The 24,612-nt window shown below is 41.4% G+C and overlaps 1 protein-coding gene across 1 annotated transcript in view; it reads right to left on the minus strand.

The window, feature by feature from the left end:
- The window catches only part of ZBTB11 (zinc finger and BTB domain containing 11), a 37,625-nt gene that overhangs the window by 12,185 nt on the left and 828 nt on the right, over positions 1–24,612 (minus strand). The window contains exons 2-8 of the mRNA XM_045001800.1: positions 20,477–20,712; positions 15,684–15,915; positions 13,668–14,500; positions 8,560–8,739; positions 7,911–8,147; positions 6,736–6,880; positions 2,691–2,808 (exon numbers count right to left, since the gene is read on the minus strand). Of these exons, the coding sequence (XP_044857735.1) occupies positions 2,691–2,808; positions 6,736–6,880; positions 7,911–8,147; positions 8,560–8,739; positions 13,668–14,500; positions 15,684–15,915; positions 20,477–20,712 (1,981 nt within the window). The remainder of the gene's footprint in view (positions 1–2,690; positions 2,809–6,735; positions 6,881–7,910; positions 8,148–8,559; positions 8,740–13,667; positions 14,501–15,683; positions 15,916–20,476; positions 20,713–24,612) is intronic.

Below are 24,612 nucleotides of genomic sequence, written 5' to 3' on the forward strand. Positions count from 1 at the left end.
ATCCCACAGTTCCTGCAGTATCCGAAAAGCATTTGCATTCTTGGCTGAGCTCCAAATGCTTCTAGGGTCAAAAACAGTGTCCGCGGTGGTTCAGGGCATAGCTCGGCAATTTACGCACCCCCCCACCCACCCCCAGAAGTGAAAGGGAAAACAATCCTCTCTTGACTCTTTTACATGTCACCCTATCTTTACTGAATGCTGCAGATAGACGTGATGCTGCAGCACTCAACACCAACATCCTTGCTCCCCCCACCCCCCGCCATGGGTGGCTGATGGTGCAGTAAGACTGATATCCATCGTCATCATCAGCCTATTGGCACATGGGGCAGTGCAAAAGGACTGGTAACCATGCCGACTACCATCTGTTAGGTCTATCAAGGCTGCCTGGCCCTAATTTTTCCTGGTAGAGGGTGCAGTATGGCTGGTAACCGTCCTCATCATAGCAACAGGGGGCTGAGCTCCATCAGCCCCCACCCTTCATGTGTAAAGAAAAGATTCAATTGCCCCTGGACTAGCAGCGCGATGCTGGGCTCCTCTCCTCCACACTTCTTAATGTCCTGTCTGGACTATCATAGCAGCTGGAGGCTGCCTTCCACTCATTTCTCACTAACAAGTCACTGTGTCTTATTCCTGCATTCTTTATTACTTCATCACACAAGTGGGGGGACAATGCTACGGTAGCCCAGGAAGGCTGGGGGAAGAATGGAATCAACAGGTGGGGTTGTTGCAGGAGCACCCCCTGTGAATAGCATACAGCTCATAATTTCTGCTGGATCTGACACAGAGCAGCTGTGCTTTCTGGTTCTATGATACAGTGGTTCTCTAGTACACTTGCCCAAATTCTAGACAGGACTGATTCTATTTTTAGATACCATAAAGGAGGGATTGACTCAGGGAGTCATTCCCAATTTTGGCTTTTGCGCCCCTGGCTAAGAGCAGCCAGGGGCACTTATGACAGCAACAGATGGTGCAGTGCAAAAGGACTGGTAACCATGATCATCTTTTTACCAATTTATGGATTGGTAGATGGTACAGTATGGCTGGTAACCATCTCTGCTGTCATGCAAAAGCAAAAGCATGCTGCTGTGTAGCGCTGCTGAATCGCCTCTGTCAGCAGCATCTAGTACACATACGGTGACAGTCACAAAAGGCAAAACAGGCTCCATGATTGCCATGCTATGGCATCTGCCAGGGCAATCTAGGGGAAAAAGCCGTGAAATGCTTGTCTGCCGTTGCTTTCCCAGAGGAAGGAGTGACTGACGACATTTACCCAGAACCACCCGCGACAATGATTTTTGCCCCATCAGGCACTGGGATCTCAACCCGGAAATTCCAAGGGGCGGGGGAGGCTGCGGGAACTATGGGATAGCTACGGAATAGCTACCCACAGTGCAACGCTCCAGAAGTCGATGCTAGCCTCGGACCGTGGACGCACACCACCGATTTAATGTGTTTAGTGTGGCCGCGCGCACTCGATTTTATACAATCTGTTTTACAAAACCGGTTTATGCAAATTCGGAATAGTCCCGTAGTGTAGACGTACCCTGAGATTAGTTACGTAGTAAATAAGACCAGGAGCTGGCAGAAGACCCTTCATTGCTGAAGAGCTTACCACTCTCCCAGCTCTACCCAATACAGTTTTAAAACTGCTTTTGAAACTGTTAGAGAAAAGTGTAACACACTCATGGGGGAGGGAGGGGAAAAACAAAAAACCCAAACAACTTTATCTAAATCAAATCTGGGGTAAGGACAAGCATGATCAAGGTAATATTAATCAAGCCTTTCATCTCCAATATATAGAACCATAGGACTGGAAAAAACCTCGTGGCAGGACTAAGTATTATCTAGACCACCCCTGGCAATCATTTGTCTAACCTGCTCTTAAAAATCTCCAGTAATGTAGATTCCACAATACCCCTAGACAATTTATTCCAGTGCTTAACCAGTATGAGAGTTAGGAAGTTTTTCCTAACGTCCAATCTAAACTGCTCTTTGTGCAATTTTAGCTCATTGCTTCTTGTCCTATCCTCAGAGGTTAAAGAGAACATTTTTTCTCTCTCTCCCTTGTAACTTTTATGTCAGCGGTGCCCAAACTGGGGGCGGCACTCCACTAGGGGATTGCAGCAGGGCCCAGGCCTGCCCCAGCACAGAGCAGAGAGGGAGCACCATCCAGCCCCGCTCTGCCCCCAGCTCTGCTCCAGCCCTGCCCCCAGCTTGGGCCCCAACCGCATGCTCCCAGCCCCCGGCTCCTGGCCATGGGCCCCGAGCTCCCAGCCATGGACACAATACTCCAGTAGAGGCATTATCAGTGCGGAGTAAAGCGGAAGAATTACTTCTCGTGCCTTACTTACAACACTCCTGTTACTACATCCCAGAAGGATGTTTGCTTTTTTTGCAACAGTGTTACATTGTTCACTCATATTTAGCTTGTGATCTATTATGACTCCAGATACCTTTCTGCAATACTCCTTCCTAGACAGTCATTTCCCTTTTGCATGTGTGCAAACTGATTATTCCTTCCTAAGAGGAATACTTTGCATTTGTCCTTACATGAACTTCACAAGTGCATTTTCCACCCCAGTGCTTAACATATTTTATTCTAAATAATTCCATGTGACCAACTATAGCATGAGAGACAAATGAAACTATCTTTAATAATCCTAGGGACTTAAAGGTCAATTTATACTCACTGAGTACACTGATATCCACGAATTTCAGGCTTTGGCTGGTGTTTCTTTATGTGCTTACTAAGTCCTGAGGCTCTATGAAAAGACTTCCCACAAATGGAGCAAAGATACTTGGATTCTCCTATAAACAGAACAACAACAAAAATACTTTACAAGGCCAGGTCTCCCATCTGAGCCCCAACTCCCTGCAGTGCATTAAAGGTAGTATACAATTTTTACAGAATTAAACTGAAGTACTCAGAGCTTTATTACTACTGGAAGAGGGAAGTTTAATTATATACACTTGGAATCTAGCTGGGATTTTCAAGAATATTCTGTACATGCTGGTATAGGTCTTGGGATAATATTGCTGTATATATTTGAAGAAGAAGCTGAGTAGCAACTTTAAACTACTGTATCATAAGTTACTTTAAAAGGTTCAGACAAAAACCTCATAGCCTTTAATTATAATTTGTTCTTATCTTAACCCTGAGCAATCTTAAAAAACAAAAACAAACAAACAAAAATTTTTACTGCAGACGAAATATATTGCAAACAGTCAGAGCACGGCATCTGCATCAACGTTAGTAATAGTTCATCATACATGAATGGGGGGCATGGGAAGAGAAATCAGACCTTGGATCTATGGGAGGCTACCTTAACAGGAAATTCCCAGATCCTAAAAGGCTGTTCTTGAATACTAGACTACCAAAAGGATATTTGTAAGAGGGTATGTAGAAACCCTTCTATTTTCTGGAACTTAAAACTGCATTGTAAAGGAAAACAATCTTTTGTACCCAATTCTTGATACATCACACTCCAGGAAATAAAAATACACAGGACTTCAATACATTAAGCTACCTTAAAATACCTAAAATTTCACACTAAACTATTATACTGTCATATCTCACATTCTCTTTTCACCCTCAAGCTTTCTTATCAGTTCCTTATATCTGAGAACTCATTAATTTCACAAGTTCTTATACAAGTCCTCTATTCCTCAGTTAAGGGGATGGCTATTGCAACGTGCTGGCTCCCTGTGAAGTGAGGCTGGAGAGAACATTTAAATTGGGGCAAAAGCCTCAGAACACCAGTGGACTGAAGATGGCTTTTTTGAAAAGCCACGCAACTCCCAGATCATAAGTATAAAGTCACATGCAGACTGAAGCACTGTCGGAACATGGGGAAAACTAGTGTAAATCACAATGATTAGAGTGAAGTGCTAGAAAGTAATTTACATTTCAATTGAGCCACTGAATCACAACAAATGAATGCATTTAAGAAAAACAGAACATCTTTCTACACAAATACCAACCTAATTAGTGCAGCCACAAATAGTAAATGCTAGTTATCTTAGCATTTTTACAGTTACAACAAATCTAGGAAAATATTAAATCTAAGAGGATGCTTGAAATCCAAGAGGCAGGAAATTCAACTTAGTTTTCTCCCTCAAAAGGATAAATAGTAAGTGTAAAGCCTATTCCATCCTCTTTCCCAGGCTTTCCAGAAACTTCCCCATTTCTGATATGCAAAAGCTACGGGTATAAATACAAAAAGTGGACTGACCATGTCTCCCTATATTTAGATGGGTAGTTCAAGGCAAGGACCTGTTTTATTCTATGTCTGTAAAGAGGGCATCAAAAATAAAATAATAAATCTGTATATTTATTATTCTGTCTTAGAGTCCAAACAGAAATTCAAAATGAATGTAAACGTCTTTCTTGAATAGGTGTCCAATGAAAATAAAAACATTTTTACAAATTCCTTGGAGTGAAATCCCTGCAAGCTGCATGGACACTTTTCAAAAACACCACAATAGAGGCCCAACTTAAATGTATACCCCAAATTAAAAAACACAGTAAAGGAACTAAAAAGACCCACCGTGGCTTAACAATCATGTAAAAGAAGCAGTGAGAGATAAAAAGGCATCTTTTAAAAAGTGGAAGTCAAATCCTAGTGAGGTCAATAGAAAGGAGCATAAACACTGCCAAATTAAGTGTAAAAATATAAGAAGAAAAGCCAAAAAGGAGTTTGAAGAACAGCTAGCCAAAAACTGAAAACTCAGAAGCAGGAAGCCTGCTAAACGACCAGTGAGGCCCCTGGACGATTGATACACAAAAGGAGCGCTTAAAAACAATAAAGTTATTGTGGAGAAACTAAATGAATTCTTTGCTTCAGTCTTCATGGCTGAGGATGTTAAGGAGATTCCCAAACCTGAGCCGTCCTTTGTAGGTGACAAATCTGAGGAATTGTCACAGATTGAAGTGTCACTAGAGGTGGTTTTGGAATTAATTGATAAACTTAACATTAACAAGTCACCGGGACCGGATGGCATTCACCCAAGAGTTCTGAAAGAACTCAAATGTGAAACTGCGGAACTATTAACTATGGTTTGTAACCTGTCCTTTAAATCAGCTTCTGTACCCAATGACTGGAAGATAGCTAATGTAACGCCAATATTTAAAAAGGGCTCTAGAGGTGATCCCAGCAATTACAGACCGGTAAGTCTAATGTCGGTACCGGGCAAATTAGTTGAAACAATAGTAAAGAATAAAATTGTCAGACACATAGAAGAACATAAATTGTTGGGCAAAAGTCAATATGGTTTCTGTAAAAGGAAATCATGTCTTACTAATCTATTAGAGTTCTTTGAAGGGGTTGACAAACATGTGGACAAGGGGGATCCAGTGGACACAGCGTACTTAGATTTCAGGAAAGCCTTTGACAAGGTCCCTCACCAAAGGCTCTTACGTAAATTAAGCTGTCATGGGATAGCAGGGAAGATCCTTTCATGGACTGAGAACTGGTTAAAAGACAGGGAACAAAGAGTAGGAATTAATGGTAAATTTTCAGAATGGAGAGGAGTAACTAGTGGTGTTCCCCAAGGGTCAGTCCTAGGATCAATCCTATTCAATTTATTCATAAATGATCTGGAGAAAGGGGTAAACAGTGAAGTAGCAAAGCTTGCAGACAATACTAAACTGCTCAAGATAGTTAAGACCAAAGCAGAATGTGAAGAACTTCAAAAAGATCTCACAAAACTAAGTGACTGGGCAACAAAATAGCAAATGAAATTTAATGTGGATAAATGTAAAGTAATGCACATTGGAAAAAATAACCCCAACTATGCATACAATATGATGGGAGCTAATTTAGCTACAACTAATCAGGAAAGAGATCTTGGAGTCGTCGTGTATAGTTCTCTGAAGACATCCACGCAATGTGCAGCGGAAGTCAAAAAAGCAAACGAGATGTTAGGAATCATTAAAAAAGGGGCAGAGAATAAGAAGGAGAATATCTTATTGCCGTTATATAAATCCATGGTACGCCCACATCTTGAATACTGAGTACAGATGTTGTCGCATCTCAAAAAAGATATACTGGCATTAGAAAAAGTTCAGAGAAAGGCAACTAAAATGATTAGGGGTTTGGAACGGGTCCCATATGAGGAGAGATTAAAGAGGCAAGGACTTTTCAGCTTGGAAAAGAGGAGACTAAGGGAGGATATGCTAGCGGTATATAAAATCATGCGTGGTGTGGAGAAAGTGAATAAGGAAAAGTTATTTACTTGTTCCTACAAGACATGGGGCCATCAAATGAAATTAATGGGCAGCAGTTTAAAATAAATAAAAGGAAGTTGTTCTTCACACAGCGCACACTCAACCCGTGGAACTCCGTGCCTGAGGAGGTTGTGAAGGCTAGGACTATAACAGGGTTTAAAAGAGAACTGGATAAATTCATGGAGATTAAGTCCATTAATGGCTATTAGCCAGGATGGGTAAGGAATGGTGTCCCTAGCCTCTGTTTGTCAGAGGGTGGAGATGGATGGCAGGAGAGAGATCACTTGATCATTACCTGTTAGGTTCACTCCTTCTGGGGCACCTGGCATTGGCCACTGTCGGCAGCCAGGATGCTGGGCTGGATGGACCCTTGGTCTGACCCATTATGGCCATTCTTATGAACCTATCTACAGGGGTCAACAGAATTAATGGAATTAACTTTTATATTCCCCAAAGTATTTATCAACATACCATGGTTCTCATTACTCCCACTCTTGCCCACTGTTTACCTGTGTGAATGCTCATATGTTCCTGAAGACTCCGTTTTGTGACAAAAGACTTTTCACACAAGTCACATTTGAACTGCTTCTGTGTCTCATGGAGAGCCAAGTGCATTTTTAATCCATGCTTGTAGGTAAATGCCTTTCCACAGACCTATGAAGAAAAAACTCAATTGGATAAAGTATACAAGATCATATAAATCTTAAAATTTACAAGTCATTGAGACAAAGACAGTATTGCATCTCATCATAGATTTTTCAAAGCATAAACGTTACCTTCTTTTCAAATGTAATGTAAAAAAAAAAGTACGCTACTTGGGAAACCTAGCTGATCATGCCTGTGGCTTCATGTTGGCAGGAAAGCACTGTACAAACTGCAAAAAAAAATTCTGTCCTTAACATTCTGGTTATTTGGCCTTATTTCTTGTTGCAGAGGTCGCCATAGGCATATTTAGACAAAGGCCACTTTCCCAGATAAGTATGGAACATTGAGGTACACCTCTACCTTGATATAACGCTGTCCTCGGGAGCCAAAAAATCTTACTGCGTTATAGGTGAAACCACGTTATATCAAACGTGTTTTGATCCACCGGAGTGCGCAGCCCCCTTCCCCCCGGGCGATGCTTTACCGCGTTATATCCGAATTCATGTTATATCGGGATAGAGGTGTAGTTGTCATTCAAACCACCATCACACCATATGACATGTTTGTAACATGGCATGCTGTTCCATCTAAGCAGTCAGGCTGGGTTAGCATATCAAAGGGAGAACAAAGGAAAAACCAAAGACTAGTGCTAGTAAATCACTGGATGGGCACTCCTCCATTTGAATCAACACAGAACCAACTTCTGAGCCTGGGGCATTGTGCTGCTGGAGATATCATTTTTGGATACATCATAAAAACAGACATCCTGACCATTTGTAATGAAAAATCCCAAGACATCTTGGGAGAAGGGGCATTAACTCTAGTGTTTCCGCCAAATTCCAATTTGGGAAATTACATTCCCTCTAATTCTCCTTCAATCCCAAAATTATATTTAAATCAAAGTTCTTACATTAGTTTTCACAAAAGCACTGTGAAGTGATTAAGATTAACCTAGGTTGTAAGGTGCAGGGTAGTTACTAGTGAATCAAGAAGTCATTACAAATGTCTAAGACATCAGGAAAGGATGTATTTTCTTTACCTTGCATGCATGTGGCTTTACACCTGTATGTTTGAGCATATGTATTCTGAGAGCATAGAGCTTGGGTAGAGTTCTTCCACATATATCACATATAAACTCCCGCTTAGTTCTGCCTTTCACTGCTGACGCTCCTGTCTCTTCTATACTAGCAGTCGCAGTGCTCACTTCATTTTTTCGGGTATGTCGAACAAGGTGAGCACGTAGAGAGGCACCATACTGGAACTCTTTTTTACATAGCTAGGAAAGAAAATACATGGAGCTATAATGTGCATTATTTTCTTAAACCATTTCAAAACTGTTGAATTATCTTGTTAAAGAAACCTTTGCATAAAAGCTTCACATTTGTAAATAAACATGAAATCACAGTAATATGATTAGCTACTCTATAAATCCAGCTATTAAAACTATAAATATTCATTACATCTCAACTTTCAGGTAAGGTTCTTAATTTATTAGTTGTAAATATTAAAATAGTGGCAGAGGCAACTACTGGCAGAAAGAGATTTGCACTGGATCAGTTCCCAATAACATTCACTTCCAGATTTTTCTAAATCCATAAGATAAAAATAAATGTATGTGCTAACAGCAATCTTAAGAGCAATTACCAACTCAGAGGAATTTTTGAAAAATTTAAGACAGACAGACTTACCGGGCATTTGTAATCTTTAGTTCTTTCATGTTTCAGTGTATGCATTATAAGCGAATAACGCCTCTGAAAAACCATCCCACATTCAGTGCATTTGATCTGAGCTTCCACCTCATTGTTCTCTGTGGTATCTCTTTTGGGCTGCTTCATCTTCTTCCCTCTTTGCACTAACTTCATGGCAACCTAATTGGAAAACAATGATCGTTTCTAATAAAAAGTGCTATGTTCTGTCTTATACTTGCTTTTAAGCATCAACCTTCATTACTATATTACTTTTAATATTACTATATAAGAGCTAGATATTATTACACTGTCAGTAATTACTTTAGTGTTAACAAATTGCACTAAGTTTCTAGTAACCGTTTAAAATAAAACTGAACCTACGATACTGCAGATCATATGTTAAGAACAATGTTTTACCATAAACTGGATGCCACCTTAACATCTAGATTGAAGGATCAATATCTGAGTTTTTAGTGCATATGCCTGCTTTGAAGTAGTGATTATTACAAATCACAGATCTTTTATTTTAGGAAAACTAAGTGACAGTGAACACAGTTTCCTCCACTTCTTCAAGTGACCACCTTCTCCTGTGTTTCAGATTGAGTCATCTAAATTATGTTCTTCACTCAAGTTCCCTTCTCAGAGTTTTTTGTTTCCTTTTCTAAAAATACACCTCTACCTCGATATAACTCTGTCCTCGGGAAACAAAAAAACTTACCGCGTTATATCGAACTTGATTTGATCCGCCGGAGCGTGCAACCCCCACCCCCGAGTGCTGCTTTACTGCGTTATATCCAAATTCATGTTATATTGGGTGGCGTTATAACGGGGTAGACGTGTACAGATGGGCTAGTTTATTTTTACTATTCACGTAAAGAAAAGCTCTCAGTTTGAGAGATAGTAAGATACACAGGACAGCCCCTGAAATTATTCTTACTCTCACCCTCCCAGTAGTCATAAAGTATCAAGTCTAGGTAAGTATAACAAGTAAACTAGCTGAGAGACTGTCTCAGGACAAACTGTGCTCCGGTTTCTTTTCCTGAACTCTTTGCTGTTTGTGCAAATCCACATCCCTAGCTAAATATGGGGCACATTCCATGGCTGAGAGCATCTATCCTCCCAGTTCAATTTCAGCCTGAAGCAGATTAGCACAGTTATCTCAATGGTGCAAACCCCTTCATGTCCAAGTCTCTACTTTAGGAGTCAGCCCAGTGCAGCTACACTAAATACTAGCTACCAATTGCTAATCAGGGGCTATTACATTCTGTAGACAAGTCTCAGGAATGAAACCCCTGCACAGGCTGTGTCTTAAGAGAAAGTATGATTCAAGTCTATGTATTGCCTCTGGCTTTTGAGAAAGAGAACAGCAGTGTGGCAAAGGTAGAACCTCTACGAGTTTTTCAGCTGGTTAGTTTTTGGGTGAGGACAGATTGCTTGAGTCACAAACAGTTATATGAAATACATGTTTAATACTTATTAAGAATGCCTAGTATAACAGAACAGGCACTTTAAAAAAAATCAAATGCATAAACTGCTGGACAATAGTGGATGGATGGACTGTCAGAGGGTCAGAAAGAATTAAAAATATGGCAAGGCAATATGCTGATAATCTTCGGACAGCAAGAGACATATAGAATGGAAGAAGTTGAGTCTATGCCCGCTATGTGATGGTTCACAGGTCAGTAGGTCAGGTGTACAAAGACAGCCTGTAGTCCTTGACAAATGTATTTTGAGTAGTGAGGATATAGCAAATTGGAGCAAGGTGGGTGGAAAAACTAGTACTGTCAATTAATCACCGTTAACTCACGTGATTAACAAAAAAATTAATTGCAATTAATCGCAGTTTGATCCCATTGTTAGACAATAGAATAGCAATTAAAATGTATTAAATATTTTGGAGTTTTTCTACATTTTCAAATAAATTGATTTCAATTACAACACAGAATAAAAAGTGTACAGTGCTCACTTTATATTATTTTTATTACAAATATTTGCACTGTAAAAATGAAATAGTATTTTTCAATTCACTGCACTACAGTACCTGTATGAGATCTTTTTATCATGAAAGTGGAACTTACAAATGTAGATTTTTTTTTGTTACATAACTCAAAAACAATGTAAAACTTTAGAGCCTACAAGTCCACTCAGTCCTACTTCTTGTTCAGCCAATCACTCAGACAAACAAGTTTATTTATATTTACAGGAGATAATGCTGCCCATTTCTTATTTACGTCACCTGAAAGTGAGAACAGGTGTTCGCATTGCACTCTTGTAGCCGGCATTGCAAGGTATTTATGTGCTGGGTATGCTAAACATTCATGTATCCCTTCATGCTTTGGCCACCATTCCAGAGGACACTTCCATGCTGATGACGCTCGTTAAAAATATAATGTGTTAATTAAATTTGGGTCCTGAACTCCTGAATTGTGTCTCCTATTCTATTTTACCCCCATTCTGCCATATATTTCACGTTATAGCAATCTTGGATGATCACCCAGCACGTTGTTCATTTTAAGTACACTTTAGTTGCTTAACAACCTCTAATTGCTACCACCACAGTTATTCTACTAGCTCAAGTGGCAGAGGACTGGGCTGTGGATCTTAAGGTTTCAGTCCTACTGCTGACTCATGTGGGGGTGGATTATGGTTCCGTCTGATAGAATTTTTTTTTCAGTTTGCTCTTCTTAAACACTTAGGCACTCACGTACAAAAAAGTCTATATTAAAACTATGCTTAAAAAGCTGCAAATTAAAACACTGAAGTTAGAAAATACCAGAATTAAGCTTGCACATACAATCTTAATTTGGCCCCCTTGTGCATATGCATTTTTGATAGTATTTAATTAATTACATGATCACATACTGTTTTTTTCACAAGACCCATCTCATTCAGTCACAGGACAGACTGCTCAGAAAGAGAATCAGAGCTGTGTAGTGAACAAAACTGTTGTCTGTATGACTCCCCATTTGTTGCAGAAGTTGGAAGGGTTGAATACTGAACGTGGCATGGGACTGCAGGAAGAGAGAGGATGGTCTTATGATTAAGGCAACTGAATGTTGCCCAGGAGAACTGGAATCTATCCCTGCTTCTACCACAGTTTCTATGTGATGCTAGGTAAGTCACTTAAACCAAATGTGTCACGTTTTCACTGTCTCATTTTCTGGGTGCTTAACTTGACACAAATGGGGCCAGATTTGCAAAAGAGCTTAGCACTCACAATTGCAACTGAGAGAAGTGGGAACTATGCTTGAAAACTGAAAAGTCTGTTTCAACTGTTATATGGGAATAATACCACCACTTCACAGAGATGTGAAGATAAATTCATTAGTGTTTGTAAAACACTTAGATACTAGAGTGAGAGCTTCTATAAAGCAGCCCCAAGGGAAATTATTAATTCTGTCTCCAATGCAGCATTTAGATGGTGTGTGGTAAATAAGATCTTGGGATGCAAATTTTATTAAAAGAAATATTGAATTCAGTGAAAGCCGTCCATCCTGTGCCCTTAAAAAGAGGCAGTGGGTCCTTTGGGGGAAAAAAAATGCATGTGACTACGTAATTAAAGACTGTATCAAAATACACACACACAAAGGGGCTGAATTAAGGTTGCCCAAACAACCTTAACTTTGTCATTTCCTAATATGAGTGCTCAACTTTGCAACCTTAGATGTTCTTCACTCAATTTCTTATGTATTCTATAAGTAGAACTGTCTCAATCTGCAAGCTTAGTAGTGAGGTTGGCAATGCTCTGATTTAGGACCACATTTAAGGAACTATATACAGTGAGGTGACTAACAGTCTCAGACTTTTTCCCCCATAAAATATACTTTATTTTCAAGCCTCCAAAATTTGGAGACTTGTTGGTAAAATGGTCAGATACATTTAAATAGCTGGGTTTCCCCACCCACACATACACACTCCATCTAAAAATAATCTCAGTTTTGAAACTTTTAGGGAAGCACTCACACATTCAATTATGGCATAAAAAGGCACCAAAAATTACTCAAACTGAGCTGAATACTTTGAGCATATAAAATACCTATTTGCTGGAGCAACAGTAAATCTAAGACGAGGATTCACACAAGAAAATTTTTGGTGGCCTTAGAGTGCAGCCACCAACTCTTGCTGGTGGCCGCTCTGACAATTTTTCCTAAAACACTTAATTAACTTTAGGAAAAACAAATAAATATACATATATCCATGTCCAAATCATTGTAATTTATTTATGTAGGGGTTTTTACAGACTCAATAAAAAAAATAATGTACAACTGTCTCTATTCTTTACTGGACCTAAACAGAATAGAAACAAAAGAAGGTACTTTGAACGTTTTTCTCTTTTTTGTTGTTGTTTCTTTTGTTTTTAGACTTGCTAGCTAGTAAGTCTGCTCCTGTGAAAACTGGTATTTGTAGGTTTGTTAATATCGCTTTTCACAGCAGACTTACTCAGCCCTGGCAAGCCAGGGGACAAATTAAGCTCTGACTAGAGAGGTGTGTAAGGAGGCAGCAGGGGTCCATGGGCGATAGGGGGTGGAGGGTGAGTCCAGGGCCGGAGCCTGAAGGCCACGGCTTGGAGATGGAGCCCAAAGCCCTGTGACTGGAACCCGAAACCCCATGGCCAGATCCTGCCACCCAATGCCCCAGGGCTAAAGCCAAAAGCCCAAGCCCTATTGCCTCTGGGAAAGGGGGGAAACTCACACTGGCTGCCTGCTCCTCTGGTGTTCATGGCTCCAGAGGGGGGCAGGGCCCAACCCCTGCTGGTGGCCCCAGGGAAGGGGTGAATGCTTTGCCCTCCTCCCCCTCAATCACTGCCCAGGAGGCTGTAGCCGCAAAAAAAAAAAAAAAAAGTAATGGTGGCCGCATTTGAGAAACGCTGACTAAGAGCACCAGACTGCAAGAAATTTGGATATTGATTGTTTTCACACAAATATCTGTCACATGTATTAGCAATTATTTTTATCTGTACTAATGTTGTATTAACATTAATATTTATCTGTCCAAGGTGTTGCTTAGAAGTGAAATGAAAGTGGTCTTTTTACATTATTTTGAAAACAAAGGAGATTTTCTTCCACTGAAAACTAGATTATGGTACTAAGCAAAGATATTTCTCATACCTGCTGTATTGCTGATTTGGGGTTTGTCTTCCTATTCTGTAGCTTTTTCTCAATTCCCCTGTGCAATCTGATATATCCACCCTCACTAACAGAACGCTGACGAAGTTTGCTTTTATAAGTATCATCTTGGCTGCAAATGATTCTCTCAGGTTGTGATACTGGAGTGCCCTCTGCATTACATGGCCTGCCACGTTTTTGCGTAAGTGCTTCTAAAGACTCTTCGGAAGTGATTTCTGCATTTGCTGTGCTGCTCTCATTTTGATCAGTCTCAACTTCTGTTGGAGAGCATGTTTCCATGTCCTCTGCCACTGGAGGCTCAGACTGCATGACAGAAACAATGTTATTTGCAATGCTCTGTACCATTTCTATTTTTATTTCATTTCCAGTTGTTTCACTATAAACAGGCTGTACTGTAGGCTCTGAAAGACTATCAGTTATATCCCCTGTAGGCTCTGAAGTCTGAGGGTCAGACTGCAGTGCTATTGCCTCCTCTTGTCCAGTACTGGGAGATGCTCCATTCATAGTTGCTACTACTTCACTGTTTACCACTTCCGTAGATAAAGGCTGTTCAACACTATCCACAGGCTGCGTTTCAACTGCATTCTGCTCCGGTAAACTCTGTGTAGACTCTACAGTGTGAATATCTCCCTTTTGGTACACTGTGATTTGTTTGTCTTCCATCTGTTTGTGCACATTTTCACAGATTTCCAAGACCTCCGACATGAAGAGATGCCGGGCTAGCATGGCAACTTCTGCCATGCTACAGAAGTCAAAAGTTAACACTGAGGTATAAGCAAATTCCAGTAAAGGGAGGAAACTTGTCTTGCAAAAACCTGTATGGAGTAATACAAGAAGTGAGATTATAGAAAACAAATAGCGATCATCAAATTGTTCCAAGCTAATCCATAATGCCCCCCCACGTCCCAATTTGGATGGGTCTCTGCTTTAGAGTAATGTCTATCAGCTAGCTGATGCAGCAACTCCATATGGCTTCAATTAGTATCTCACTCATGAGCAGACATGTTCTCCCAGCATGGAAGTCTGCAGATTCAAACACACTACGATTACAATATTACATACAACTGAGGCAGTTTCTCAACTAAGTTTTTTATTAAACTGCTTCTAAATAAAGCTTGGTACTGCTACGCTTCTGAAACAGAAATCCTGGCCCTAAATTAATTGGTATCTTTTTGCTCCTCTTGCATTAAGGAAAAAGTGTAGGAGGAGTAAGATTAAAATGGATTTAGCAGAGGATGGGAGAAAGAGGAGAGAAAAGAGAGAGGAAAAAGTGAGAGGGGTTCAAGAGATTTATACTGAATAACTTAATTTAAAATGTGTATTTTTCCACCCACAATTATGAGAACCACTGAAACTTACCTTTGGGCAGCTTCTGGACTATCATGCTAAAAGTCAATTTGTTCATCCATCTAAACTACAGAAGGATAGGAATTGGAGAGGAAACAAGAAGAAAGGCCAGTACTAGTAGACCAACATACCAAGCATTCACCCATGTGCTATGTACAATAACTTTTGTCATGAAAACACTGTTTTTGAAGCTTTATTAATATTCTCCTGGCTTCAAGAGACTTGAAGGGTCAAGTTTTCTGCTTCCTATAGTTGTATAACATGCCACTTGACCAAAGGTGTTTGCTCGGGCAAAAGAACTCTTCCAGAAGATAATGAACATTCCTTTATATTTTCAGGCATTTGCCTGCTTTTAAAGTCAATAAACCAATACGAAGTATGAACACAGCTAAGCAGATTAAAAATAGTTATTCAAAGGCTACACAAGAATTACTGGCTGATATTCTATGGCCTGTGTTATGCATAAAGTCAGACTATATGATCACAATGCTTTTGTCTAGCATAAAGTCCAAAAACCCCAAAACATTTCTAAATCAAGAAGTGAGCTCAAATGCTCAGTCTCCTTATATATTCAGAAGCTACTACACCACATTCACTAAGCCTTACTTAACATTTTCTGCTTAAAATCTTTTGAAATTGGAGCCTATTTACCTGAAAGATCCACTACTGCTTCATGACTGGAGACAGCTCCCTTTTCGATGAAAAGCTCCCGGAAGTACTCACTGTTGGCTGCCAAGACAGATTTGTGCGCTTTATACTCTTCTCCTTCAATCAACAGAGTAACATCACAGAACTGATTGGAAAGCCTCTGCTGGTTCAGTTGGTTTAAAACTGACAGAGAATGTTTTGAAGAAGACTGCTTCACAAGGCCTTTACTATCAACCTGCCATAAACAAATCCATTACAAAGAGCTGCTTTACATTTATCTTTTTAAGCATTCATACTGAGCACTAGACATGTCTTCTTTTCTGGAAAAAAGACAGCGTGGATAAAAATCAATGATTTTTTAAAAAAATTTAAAAAATCAGATTTTTTTAATTTAAATCAGATTTTTTGATAAAATGTTTTTTGCGGAAAAAACTTATCTAAAGATAGTTTTAATTATGATACATTATAGCTCAAAGATATCATGGAATAGGGATTATAAATTCTAATTCTACAGTTGAGACAATATAGTCATGTAACATTTAAGAAAAGTTTTGTAAATGAGTTCCAATAGTTCATGGGTTAGGGACCTAATCTTATGGGGTTCCATTGGCTTCTGTACAGATTATTTAGGTTAATCTTTCTATTTTATCTACCCAATGGGACTCGGTGATCAGTCCAGAAGATATCATCAGAGATGCTTAGTTTTGCAGTTCTCAAACTCTGGATTTGTCTCTCCAGAGATAACATGCTTGTTAGCAGCAAAAATATTTTTAAATAAATAAACAATATATAGAGGTGAGAAATAACAGCCCTCAACTCTACTGTCCCTCTGCAAATTTGTGTACACAGAGACAATGCCTTACCTCTCTCTAAAAGTGCAAAGTTTCAAAAACTTCAGTTAATAGAATAGAAGACTGTTGGGGGTGAAATAGATCTGGACAAGGAGAAGAAGTCTGGAGATAAATGTGAGAAGCGAGGGACATATAATATTTTAATAAAACAAGCATATGTTTGCTGCTGAAGAAAAAAAATCCAGAATACTTAACGCTGTTTTAGTTAAATAAAACAATTTAAATGTCTTTCTCGTGATGTTCTCCTCCTAATACAGCATGGCAAGAAAATCCTCCAAATATTAATGATTAACCTGTTGAATTGGAGATAGTTCACCACCCAATGACTTCATAAATATCTGATTCAATTACCTTTGGTAAATGAAATAACCAAACAATCATTCATTTTCTGATATAGCTGTAAAACTAATCTGAAAAGTTTTCAAAATAAAACACAGTTTAAAAATGTATAGCGTGTACTTTCTAAAAATGAAACCTACATCTATCTTTGTGTTGCGAAGAATATGTACAGTAACTCCTCACTTAACGTCCTCTCATTTAATGTTTCAAAGTTACGTCGCTGCTCCATTAGGGAACATGCCTGTTTAAAGTTGTGCAATGCTCCCTTATAACGTCGTTTGGCTGCGTGCTTTGTCCAGTGCTTGGAAGAGCAGTGACTTTACAAGGGAGCACTGCACAAGTTCCTCTTCTCCGCCTCCTCTCCCTCCTTCCCAGCGCTTCCCCCGCTACCAAACAGCTGTTTGGCGGCGCTTAGGACTTTCTCGGAGGGAGGGGGAAGAGCAGGGATGCGGTGTGCTCTGGAGAGGAGGTGGAGTGAGGGTGGGAAGAGGTGGGCCTGGAGTGGAGCGGGGATGGGAAGAGGCGGGCCTGGAGCATCCCCCAGCAAAGTCGGCGCCTGTTCTTCGGGGGGGGGGGGAAGCTGCCGCTGCGCAAGGTGCTTCCTAGCGTCCTTGCCTGTAGTGGGCTGTGCCTCTGTGCGGTAAGCCAGGGGTACCTCCCAACCACAGTACAGTACTGTGCAGTATATAACTGCCCCAAAAAAATTTCATTGGAACCTAACCCCCCGTATTTACATTAAATCTCATGGGAAAACTGGATTTAACACTGTTTCACTTAAAGTTGTATTTTTCAGGAACATAATTACAACATTAGTAATAACCTGTTGAGTTATTACTGTATTAAGTTACTGTATTAAGAATGCACTTTTATGTAGAAAACCTATGATAAAAATCGAGTCCACCCCGAAAAAAAGATCAGCTTGTCTGAAAAAAGCAAGACTTTTAACAAATTGTTTCAATTTTCGAACAGTCCCTTTTAGACATTTATTTAAAATTATACTCGCACAATGCAAAACCAGACAAAATGAGAGAAAAAAAGAAAAATACATAGAAATCAAAAACCTGTGGAACTTTTTTTTTTTTTTAATTCCTACACACACACAATCATTTGTGAAACAAAAATGAAGAGTAAGAGTGACAGAAAAATAGATATTTGGACACTCATTTAGATCCAGTTTCTAAACAGTGCAATATGCTCTATTCTACTTGAACATTCAGTGAAATTTAATATCAGATCATATTGCACTAGTAAGAGCTATGATAAATAATAATTTGACCAAGGCCTGGTCAACACTACGAGTTTATCTCGAATTTAGCAGAATTAAATCAAATTAACCCTGCACCCGTCCACACAACGAAGCCCTTTATAGTGATATAAAGGGCTCTTAATACTGATATCTGTACTCCTCCCTGACGAGGGGAGTAGCGCTGAAATTGGTGTGGCCACAATTCGATGGTATTGGCCTCCGGGCGCTATCCCACAGTGCACCATTGTGACTGCTCTGGACAGCAATCTGAACTCGGAAGCACTGGCCAGGTAGACAGGAAAAGCCCCACGAACTTTTGAATTTAATTTCCCGTTTGCCCAGCGTGGAGCACCACAGGTGACCATGCAGTCCCAGAATCAAAAAAAGAGCTCCAGCATGGACCGTACGGGATATACTGAAGCTGATCTCTGTATGGGGAGATGAATCTGTTCTATCAGAACTCCGTTCCAAAAGACGAAATACCAAACCATGATGGACAGAGGCCACAACAGGGACTAAACACAGTGCTGCGTGAAACTTAAGGAGCTGAGACAAGTGTACCAGAAACCCAAAGAATCAAATGAACGCTCACGGAGGGAAGGGTGACTGACGACTGTAGCTATCCCACAGTTCCCTCACTCTCCGAAAACCATTTGAATTCTGGGCTGAGCTCCCAAAGCCTGAAGGGTCAAAAACATTGTCGCGGGTGGTTCAGTTTATATGTCATCAGCCCCCTCCCACCCCCATGAAAGCAAAGGGAAAAAATCATTTCTCGCCTTTTTTCCATGTCACTGTATGTCTACTGGATGCTGCTGGCAGACACAGTGCTGCAGTGCTACACAGCAGCATCCCCTTCCCTTCCCTTGCAGACGGTACAGTAGGACTGGTATCCGTCATCATCGTCCCGTGAGTGCTCATGGCTGGCTTCGGTGAGGTCAGCCAGGGGCAGCTGGGCAAAAATGGGAATGACTCCAGGTCATTTTCTTCTTTAAGTTTTGTCTAATGGAGATTCAGTCCCGCCTGGAATATCATGGCAGCTGGAGGCTTCTGCCTCAGGCTGCTCTCCTACCCCAGCCTACTCCTTGCTACCAGGGCTCACAATCAGATACTTAGACCTCTACATTTTGCTGCAAATAAAAAAAATTAAGCTGCCGTTTAGAACTGTCCCCCAACATACATATCCTGGGACATTTTGTATTTTACCAGTGTCAACCAAAGGCCCACACACAAATGGAGATTCAGTCCTGCCTGTGCTTCCATCCTAGTGCTTATCACAGATTCCCATTTTCAGCTATAGGCTGAACAAGTGCAGAATGATGGTTCACTCTACTTCGCTGTAAGCCAACCACCCTCCCATTTCCCCTTTGATCTCTGCTTGCAGAGGCAATAAAGTCAGTGTTGTTTCATATTCATGCATTCTTTATTATTTCATCACACAAATGGGGGGATAACTGCCACGGTAGCCCAGGAGGTGTGGGGAAGAAGGGAAGCAACAGGTGGGGTTGTTGCAGGGGCACCCCCTAGAATGGCATGCAGCTCATCATTTCTGCGGGATGTCTGGGGCTCTGACCCGGAGCGGCCGTTTGCCTCTCTGGTTCTTTAGTAGGCTTGCCTGATATTCTAGGCAGGACTGACTCTCCATTAGACAAAACTTAAAGAAGAGAATGACCTGGGAAGTCATTCCCATTTTTGTCCAGGCGCCCCCAACCGATCTCACCGAGGCCAGCCAGGAGCACCCATGACAGCAGCAGACGGTACAGTATGACTGGTAACTGTCTTTGTCAACTTGCAAAGCAGCAGATAGTACAGTAGGGCTGGTAACCGTCTCTGCTAACTTGCAAAGGCAAGGGGATGCTGCTGTGTAGCACTGCAGTACCGCATCTGTCAGCAGCATCCAGTAGACATACAGTGACAGTGAAAAAAGGCTGAACAGGCTCCATGGTTGCCATGCTATGGCGTCTGCCCGGGCAATCCAGGGAAAAGGGCGCGAAATGATTGTCTGACGTTGCTTTCACGGAGTGAGGATTGACTGACGACATTTACCCATAACCACCCATGACAAATTTTTGGCCCCATCAGGCATTGGGATCTCAACCCAGAATTCCAATGGGTGGGGGAGACTGCGGGAACTATGGGATAGCTACCCACAGTGAAACGCTCCGGAAGTCGACGCTAGCCTCAGTACATGGACGCACGCTGCCGAATTAATGTGCTTAGTGTGGCCGCGTGCGCTCGACTTTATATAATCTGTTTCCAAAAATCAATTTCTGTAAAATTGGAATAATCCCGTAGTGTAGACATACCCTAAGGCTGTTAAATTAACATCTTATAATTTTACAAGTAGGTAAAATGCTACTTACAAATACAAGCTCATGTTTTGCTATTGGTTTCTTTTTCACAGGTTTTGGTGATGCAGCTGGGACTGATGCAGTGTTACTTAATTCATCATCTGTTTCATTACTGTCTTCATGAGATCTTGTGTCCAGTCCTAGCTCCTCCAGCATTTCAGAAGGATCTGACAGGGATCTAGAACGATCTAGCTTTTCCTGGCACTTGCTACATTCTTTAATGTAATCTTTAACTTGCTTAAGAATACCTAAGGAAAAGTATTAATGAAAGCATCGTTAGTTGTTAGTCATCTATTTTACATAACACACATGAGAAAGGGCAATCTGCCATTTTACTGATGTATTACATCCATAGTATTGTGTATTTATTGGGAGAAATACGGCCAATCGTTTTTCTACACTTTCATTCTCCCATTTGCCTAGGTTTTCCCTATTTAACTAAATATACATGACTACCATTATTGTATCCCAGCTGTTATCAAGAGACTGAGATGTGCAACACTCTCCAGGATTGCCTGTCTTATTAGTTACTCAATAGATGCATAGCTTATAAACATACCTCATCACCATACTGAATCCCCTCTTTTCACACAGCCAAACTGGCTCTATGCATGTGGATCCATGTCCACATGGAGACTTGCTGAAATTAATGGGGCTCCATGTAAGTTTAGGGGGGTCTGGGTGTAAGATATTCCCAATACTTCAACACCTGCAGCTAAGATTAGGCACCTGAATTAACAGTATGTACTTAGATTTAAATGTCTTAGGGCAGCTCCCAAGGGATTCTCATTACTTAAGCTGACCTAGCTACATCGCTCAAGGCTCTGAAAAATGCTGTGCCCTGTGCGACAGTTAGGCTGATTTAGCACCCCCCCCCACTCTAGATGCAGCTAGGTTGACAGATGGACTCTTTTGTCGACCTAGCCACTGCCTTTAGAGGGGATGAATCTACTATGCAGTTGTACCACTGTAGCACTCGTAGTGTAAACATACTCACAGTCTTCAATTTAAATTAATTTATCCTGGTAGTGCAAAAAGAGAACCTGTGCCTGCTGATCTTCAGAAGATCATGATGCCAAACCCAACTGTTTATCACAGGCCCAAAACTTGGATAACTCAGAGTTAGGGTTGATGAGCAATCCCTCATACCCTTCCAGAATGTCAAATGTATGTACACTTAAGCCTGTGAACCAGGAAATACAGATTTCAGGCACATCCCAGTCCTGCCCCTCCAGAGCCAGCAATAGCCGCTGGAAATTAACTGTAAGAATGCTTCATCCAAAGCTGTCCCATAATAAACAGATACGAGAAGTGACTAAACATTATTATTTCTATGGTAGTACTACCTAGGAGACCTAGTCATGGACCAAAACCCCATTGTGCTAGGTACTGTACAAACACAGAAAAATAGATGGACCAAGGGTTAACGGTGACCAGAGATTCAACACAATTAATATTAATAACAAGGGGTGTAAGCCAAAATCGGGAAAGAACAGGTTAAAAACTATTTAGAGAAGTTGGATATATTTAAGCCAGAAGGGCTAGATGAAATTTATCCCAGAGTACTTAAGGAAGTAGTTGAAGCAATCTTGGAACAGTTGGTAATTATCTTCAAGAACTCATGGAGGATGGGAGAGATCCCAAAGGCAAACTGTAACAGGGTGGATAATGGAGTGGAGAGTATGCCTATAAAATCTGTGGACGATACCAAATTCGGAGAGGTTACAACCACTTTGGAGGACAGGATTAGAATTCAAAACAACCTTGACAAACTGGAGAATTGGTCTGAATTCAACAAGAGGAAATTCAATAAGACAAGTGCAAAGTAGTTTACTTAAGAAGGAAAAATCAAATGCGTAAATACAAAATGGGGAATAAATAGCTAGGTGGTAGTACTGCTGAAAAGAATCGGGGGATTACAGTGGATCACAAATTGAATATGAGACAATGTGCTGCAGTTGCAAAAAGGCTAATATTCTTAGGTGTATTTAGAGGAGTGTTATATGTAAGACAGGGCAGGGAACTGTCCTGGTCTCCTCAGCATTGGTGAGGTCTCAATTTGGAATACTGTGTCTGGTTCTGGGTGTCACACCTTAGGAAAGATGTGGACAAACTGGAGAGAGTCCAGAGAAGAGCAGCAAAAATGATAAAAGATTTAGAAAACCTGACCTATGAGGAAAGGTTAAAAAACTAGGCAAGTTGAGTCTTGAGGGAAGGATTATAAACCACCCCGATGCTGCTACCTATAAATGAAGAAATCTGTAAGAGGGTGTCCATGGACGTTGTGGGACCTTGGGTGATCCAAATGGGAAAGAAATACATATTAGCGGTGGCTGACTATGCTACTCTCTAACCCAAGGGTGGGCAAACTATGGCTCACGAGCAATTTTAAGCCAGCAAGTCAGCTCCCACTGGGGAGTGGGATTGGGGGCTGCACCACACGGCTCAGTCCCGCTCCAGAGCTCCTACTCCAAGATCTGTTTCTAGAGTGGTAACAGCTACTGTAGACTCCATCATTTTGTATGTACAGTTAGGATTATGTTTTCTAATGTGCATTACTCTGCATTTATCCATACTGAAGTTCATTTGCTATTGTGTTGCCTAGTAACCCAGTTTTATGAGATCCCTTTGTAACTCTTCACTGTCAGCTTTGGACTTAACTATCTTGAATAATTTGGTATTGTCTACAAACCTTGCCACCAGCACGATTTACCCTTTTTTCCAGATTATTTATGAATACGTTGAACAGTACGGGCCCCAGTGCAGCTCCTTGCAGGACCCTGCTCATTACTTCTCTCCACTGTGAAAACTAATATTTTATTCCTATCCTGTGTTTGCTTTCTTCCTTCCCTCTTACCCATCACTGTCTGCTTTAGTTAGGAGCCTTTGGTGAGGGACTTTGTCAAAAGCTTTCAGAAAGTCCAGGTACACTATATCCAGTGGACTCCCCCTTGTTCACATTTGCTGACCCCACCCCCCCGTCAAAGAACTCTAAGAGATTGGTGAGGCATCATTTCGCTTCACGAAAGCTTTTTTGACTCTTCCCCAACATAGCATGTACATCTATATGTCTGATGATTCTATTCTTCATTATAGTTTTAACCAATTAGCCCTGTACTGAAGTTAACCTTACTGGCCTGTAATTGCCAGGATCACCCCTAGAACATTCAAAAAAATTGGTGTTACATTACCTAGTCTCAGGTCATCTGGTGCAGAGGCTGATTTAAGTAACAGCTTATATACCAGTTAATTGTTCTGCAATATGTGAGTTCCTTCAGAACTCTTTGTGGAACAATATTGGGTTCGGCACCTATTACTATTTACCAATTTGTTCCAAAGCCTTCTTTATTGACACCTCAATCTAGGTCAATTCCTCAGATCAGTCACCTAAAAAGAATGACTCAGGCATGGGAATCTCCCTCTCATCCACGGCAGTGAAATCCAATGCAAAAATGTGTTTTCTGTCTCAGCTATGGCCTTGTCTTTCTTGAGTGTCCCTTTAATACCTCATCATCCATTGGCCCCACTGACTGACAAGAATCCTGCTTTTAACGGGGGGAGGGATTTCTCAGTGGTTTGAGCATTGGCCTGCTAAACCCAGGGTTGTGAGTTCAATCCTTGAGGGGGCCACTTAGGGATCTGGGGCAAAAATTGATCCTGCTAGTGAAGGCAGGGGGCTGAACTTGATGACCTTTCAAGGTCCCTTCCAGGTCTAGGAGATTGGTATATCTCCTATTATTATAATGTACTTAACATGCTGGTAAAGGTGTGGCCAATTCCTGGTCCCGCTGCCTGACAGATGCCCTGGGCTCTGTGACACACAGCTCACCAGGGCGCTGAGCCACTTGGGCTGGGGATCACCATTGGGGTCCGCACACCCTCCAGGGATTGGCGAGCTCCGGACCGGAGCCCCGCCCAGACACGCTGGCTGGCTCCCGCAGGCAGCGGCATGTCGCGCCCCACCTACCCCATTGGGCGGGCTCCACGTGCGGCGGCGGCAGCCGGCGAGCCGCTCAGGCCAGTCCGCAGGTGCGCGTCTCCCCTGCCCGTTATCCCGAGCGGGCTCAGCGCGCCGCTGCGAGAGATCGGCCCCGTCCGGGCGCCTCCCACCACGCGACCCCGCTCCCCACCTGCGGCGGCGGCGCGCT

This window comes from Mauremys mutica, chromosome 1, assembly GCF_020497125.1.
Source record: "Mauremys mutica isolate MM-2020 ecotype Southern chromosome 1, ASM2049712v1, whole genome shotgun sequence".
Classification (NCBI taxonomy): domain Eukaryota; kingdom Metazoa; phylum Chordata; order Testudines; family Geoemydidae; genus Mauremys; species Mauremys mutica.